This window comes from Heloderma suspectum, chromosome 2 (assembly GCF_057233095.1).
Source record: "Heloderma suspectum isolate Gila_16-S chromosome 2, 16-S_ref, whole genome shotgun sequence".
In the NCBI taxonomy this organism is placed as follows: Eukaryota; Metazoa; Chordata; class Lepidosauria; order Squamata; family Helodermatidae; genus Heloderma; species Heloderma suspectum.
In genome coordinates, this window is record NC_139459.1 from 215,271,521 (window position 1) to 215,277,520 (window position 6,000).

The window sequence follows — 6,000 nt, forward strand, 5'->3', positions numbered from 1 at the left end:
CTCAAGGCACCAATTCCCCATTGTTTGGGTTTTTGCCTTAGGAAGTAACTACATCACAGCTTTCTTATAGAGTTCCTGAGTAGCATCAGTTTGGTTAGAAAGGGGGCTGGTTCCCATCCCTGTGTTCTCCCCCTCTCTTTCCCAACACAAGCATATGTTTGTCCACTCAGAAGTAACACCCATTGTGTCCAATGAGGTTTGGGGCTCGTTGGGAGGCTTGTCTTACAAAGGCCAAGGGGAAGTAACTACTTCACACCTTCCTTATGGAGCCTGCAAGGGGAGGGGGAGCCACCCTTATTGGTAGAGCAGCCCCTGCCACTCAGATAACGTTCACTCCAACCCCCCACCCCGCTCACAAATGAGTTATGTGAAGCTACTTAGAATGGTGCAATGTACACCCTCATGGAGCCCTGCCTAGACCAAAAATGGCTCCTACAAAAATACAGGTGAGCCACTCCTCCCTTCTCCTTTTGTTGTCATGGAAACAGTGCCCAGGTTATCTGAAAGACCACTTTCTCCCATATGTACCTACTTGAACCTTAAAATCTTCAGAGGCCCTGTCTGAGTGCCTCCACCAAATGAGGTGAGGCGGGTGATAAAAAAAAGGATTCTTTTAGTGGTAGCACCCATTATAGAACAGCAGCTACCCCAGAAAGATTTGCCTGGCTGGTACCTTCTTTATGGTCTTTTGGTGCCAGATGAAGATCTTGTTATTCACCCAGGCCTTTTAAATAATTCCTGTTTTTAGCCTGGGCCATTCAGTTTAAAACAGTGCTTTTAATTGTGTTTTTAGTTTTAATCGTTTTTATGGTCTTATACTGTATTATAACATACTTGTGAGCCATCTAGAGAACTCCCATTATGGAACAGTAGAGTAATATGTATCACAAGGCTAAAAGATATGACGCCGGAAGATGAGCCCCTCAGGTCGGAAGGTGTCCAATATACTACTGGGGAAGAGCAGAGGGAATTTCCAAGTAGCGCCAGAAAGAGTGAAGCGGCTGGGCCAAAGCCGAAAGGACTCTCAGCTGTGGATGTGTCTGGTGGTGAAAAGAAAATCCGATGCTGTAAAGAACAATATTGTTTAGGAACCTGGAATGTAAGATCAGTGAATCAAGGTAAGCTGGAGGTGGTCAAACATGAGATGGCAAGACTGAACATCGACACCTTGGGAATCAGCAAACTAAAATGGACAGACATGGGCGAATTTAATTCAGGTGACCATCATATCTACTACTGTGAGCAAGAATCCCTTAGAAGAAATGGAGTCGCACTCATAGTCAACAAAAGGGTGGGAAAAGCAGTACCGGGGTACAATCTCAAAAACAACAGAATAATCTCAGTACGAATCCAAGGCAAACCATTCAACATCACAGTAATTCAAGTCTATGCCCCAACCACTGATGCCGAAGAAGCTGATCAGTTCTATGAAGACCTACAACACCTTCTAGAACTAACACCAAAAAAAGATGTCCTCTTCATCATAGGGGATTGGAATGCTAAAGTAGGAAGTCAAGAAATCACCGGGATAACAGGCAGACATGGCCTTGGTGTACAAAATGAAGCAGGACAAAAGCTAATAGAGTTTTGCCAAGAGAACACGCTGATCATAGCAAACACTCTTTTCCAACAGCACAAGAGGCGACTCTACGCATGGACATCATCAGATGGTCAATATCGAAATCAGATTGATGATGTCCTTTGCAGCCAAAGATGGAGAAGCTCTATACTGTCAGTAAAAACAAGACCTGGAGCTGACTGTGGCTCAGATCATGAGCTTCTTATCGCAAAATTTTGGCTTAAATTGAAGAACGTAGGGAAAACCACTAAACCATTCAGGTATGACCTAAATCATATCCCTTATGAATGAATATACAGTGGAGGTGACGAATAGATTTAAGGGATTAGACCTGATAGACAGAGTGCCTGAGGAACTATGGACGGAGGTCCGTAACATTGTTCAGGAGGCAGCAATGAAATCCATCCCAAAGAAAAAGAAATGCAAGAAAGCAAAGTGGCTGTCTGATGAGGCTTGACAAGTAGCTGAGGAAAGAAGGGAAGCGAAAAGCAGGGGAGAAAGGGGAAGATATATCCACCTGAATGCAGATTTCCAGAGAATAGCAAGGAGAGACAAGAAGGCCTTCTTAAATGAACAATGCAAAGAAATCAAGGAAACAACAGAATGGGAAAGACTAGAGATTTAAAGAAAATCGGAGATCTCAAGGGAACATTTTGTGCAAAGACGGGCATGATAAAGGACAAAGAAGGCAGGGACCTAACAGAAGCAGATGAGATTAAGAAGAGGTGGAAAGAATACACAGAAGAACTATACAGGAAAGATCTTAATGTCCCTGATAGACATGATAGTGCGGTCACTGAACTTGAGTCGGACATCCTAGACAGTGAAGTCAAGTGGGCCTGAGGAAGCATTACTAACAACAAAGCTAGCGGAGATGACAGTATTCCAGCTGAGCTATTTAAAATCCTAAAAGATGATGCTGTTAAAGTGCTGCACTCAATATGCCAACAAATTTGGAACACTCAACAATGGCCGCAAGACTGGAAAAGGTCAGTTTACATTCCAATTCCAAAGAAGGGCAACGCCAAAGAGTGTTTAAACTACCGCACAATTGCGCTCATTTCACATGCCAGCAAGGTTATGCTCAAAATCCTACAAGCTAGGCTTCAGCAGTATGCGAACCGAGAACTACCGGAAGTACAAGCTGGGTTTCGAAGAGGCAGAGGAACTAGAGATCAAATCGCCAACATTCACTGGATCATGGAGAAAGCAAGAGAATTCCAGAAAAACGTCTATTTCTGCTTCATTGACTATGCTAAAGCCTTTGATTGCGTGGATCACAACAAACTGTGGCAAATTCTTAAAGAGATGGGAGTACCAGACCACCTTACCTGTCTCCTGAGAAACCTGTACGAGGGTCAAGAAGCAACAGTAAGAACCAGACATGGAACAACCGATTGGTTCAAAAGGAGTACGACAAGGCCGCATATTGTCACCCTGCTTATTTAACTTATATGCAGAGTACATCATGAGAAATGCCGGGTTGGATGAATCACAGGTGTCACAGGCAATTAAGATTGCCGGGAGAATTATCAACAACCTCAGATATGCAGATGATACCACCCTAATGGCAGCAAGCGAAGAGGATCTAAAGAGCCTCTTGTTGAGGGTAAAAGAGGAGAGTGCAAAAGCTGGTTTGAAACTCAACATTACAAAAACGAAGATCATGGCATCTGGCCCCATCACTTCCTGGCATATAGAAGGGGAAGAAATGGAAGCAGTGACAGATTTTATTTTCTTGGGCTCCAAGATCACCGCAGACGGTGACTGTAGCCATGAAATTAAAAGACGCTTGCTCCTTGGGAGGAAAGCTATGGCAAACCTAGACAGCATAGTAAGAAGCAAAGACATCACCTTGCCGACAAAGGTCCATCTAATCAAAGCTATGGTTTTCCCAGTAATAATGTATGGCTGTGAGAGCTGGACTGTAAGGAAGGCTGAGCGCCGAAGAATTGATGCTTTCGAACTGTGGTGCTGGAGAAGACTCTTACGAGTCCCCTGGACTGCAGGGAGGTCAAATCAGTCAATACTAAAGGAAATCAACCCTGACTGCTCATTGGAAGGACAGATACTGAAGCTGAAGCTCAAATATTTTGGCCACCTAATGCGAAAAGAAAATTCTCTGGAAAAGACCCTGATGCTGGGAAAGACTGAAGGCAAAAGGACAAGGGGACAGCAGAGGATGAGATGGCTAGACAGCATCACCGATGCAATGAATATGAACTTGAGCACGCTCCGGGAGAGAGCGCAGGACAGGAAGGCCTGGCGTGCTATGGTCCATGGGGTCACGAAGAGTCGGACACGACTGAACGACTGAACAACAGAATAATATGGAGTGAATCCAGTAATAAAATTGTAAGTAAAAATAATCAGATGACAGCCCTAGTAATTATTTCACATGTAGTGTTATGCAGATGGAACACTAGCCTGCAAAGACTGGGTGTGACTGAGACTTTTCAAGTATATGGGCCTGTTATCATATCTTGTTAACTTCTGCTGACTGAATAGGCATCCTTCTGCCTTCAGGATATTATTTTTACCTTTTTAAACACTGCAGAACAGTCTTGCCCCCACCTCTCCTGTGTGCATATAAGATTATAGAATCATAGAATCATAGAATCATAGAATAGTAGGGTTGGAAGGGGCCTACAAGGCCATCGAGTCCAACCCCCTGCTCAATGCAGGAATCCAAGTCAGAGCATCCCTGACAAATGGCTGTCCAGCCTCGTCTTGAAGGCCTCCAGTGTGGGAGAGCCCACCACCTCCCCAGGTAATTGGTTCCATTGCCGTATTGCTCTGACACTCAGGAAGTTTTTCCTGATGTTCAGTCGGAATCTGGCTTCCTGTAACTTGAGCCCATTATTCCGTGTCTTGCACTCTGGGATGATCAAGAAGAGATCCTGGCCTTCTTCTCTGTGACAACCTTTCAAGTACTTGAAGAGCACTATCATATCTCCCCTCAGTCTTCTCTTCTCAAGGCTAAACATGCCCAGTTCTTTCAGTCTCTCTTCATAGGGCTTTGTTTCCAGTCCCCTGATCATCTTTGTTGCCCTCCTTTGAACCCTCTCCAGCTTGTCTGCATCCTTCTTAAAGTGTGGTGCCCAGAACTGGACACAGTACTCCAGATGAGGCCTAACCAGTGCTGAGTAGAGGGGAACTAGTACTTCCCGGGATTTGGAAGCGATGCTTCTATGAATGCAGCCCAAAATAGCATTTGCCTTTTTTGCAGCCACATCACATTGTTGGCTCATATTCAGCTTGTGATCGACGACAATTCCAAGATCCTTCTCGCTCGTAGTGTGGTTGAGCCACGTATCCCCCATCTTGTAACTGTGCATTTGGTTTCTTTTTCCTAGGTGCAGAACTTGGCATTTGTCCCTATTAAATGCCATTCTGTTGTTTTCTGCCCAGCACTCCAGTCTATCCAGATCACTTTGAATTTTGTTTCTGTCTTCCAAAGTATTAGCTATCCCTCCCAATTTTGTGTCATCTGCAAATTTGATCAGCATTCCCTGCACCTCCTCCTCCAAGTCATTAATAAAAATGTTGAAGAGCACTGGGCAAAATAAAATAATTTATTTTATTTAAAAATAAAATAAGATTAAAATACCTCCATTATCTTTTTCATACATCTGACATACAAGGTTCTTTCCTATGAAAGCAATTTGTTAGTTTTTAAGGAGACACAAGACTTCTTGTTGTCTATTTGCAGCAGACTAACACAGCAGACATCATGATTTCAACATCAAGTCAGACTTCCCACCCCTGCCCCCATTTCTCTCTCTCTCTCTCTCTCTCTCACACACACACACACACACACACACACTCCTTTTTGGGGTAATATCTTCTCTGATGAAGAGATCTCAAAAGATTACACATGTTTTGTGTCCTTGGAGTTGGCCTAATAAAGGCATTACACGAACATGGATTTTAGAATTCTTCTAGAATAAACTGTGCTGCCATCCCCCCAAGTCCCAAATCCTTTTTGTGGCTGTAACTGCACACACACACACACCAACTTCCCCCTAACAAATCCTGTTACCTCCTTTGCCATGTCCTGCCACTTTCCCATGTCACTGGCTCAGATGTGGCCTGTGCGATATTTTCTTCGTTCTGTCTCTGTGCTGGGCTGTAGAGCAACTTGAGTTGCTAAAACCATGTGACCAAATTTAGCCTTTGGAACAAACTGTAATGTAGAATAGAGATCAGGTGCTCTACCTTGGCTTGTGCCCTGTAGTTGTCTCCTAAGCAAGGTCAGCAATTGCTAACAAAGGGAACTATGCTCTCTGCTAAAAAAACACATCTGTACTGGGATTTAGGGGGAGGGAGTCATGCATTTACTCCCAAACAGATATCCGAGTAAACTCTGCTAACTGATATATCCTCCTGCTACAAGACACGAGCTGAAATCTGTAAACAAA

General features: G+C 44.0%; 1 protein-coding gene across 3 annotated transcripts in view; it reads right to left on the reverse strand.

Annotated features, from left to right (window-relative positions):
* Positions 1 to 5,694, reverse strand: part of AFMID (arylformamidase) — a 28,426-nt gene extending 22,732 nt beyond the window's left edge. For all 3 annotated transcript variants that reach the window (XM_084837773.1, XM_084837771.1, XM_084837772.1), the window contains exon 1: positions 5,622 to 5,694. In XM_084837773.1, coding sequence (XP_084693899.1) covers positions 5,622 to 5,651 — 30 coding nt within the window. In that variant the 5' untranslated portion in view covers positions 5,652 to 5,694. The remainder of the gene's footprint in view (positions 1 to 5,621) is intronic.
* Between the last annotated feature and the right edge of the window lie 306 nt (positions 5,695 to 6,000).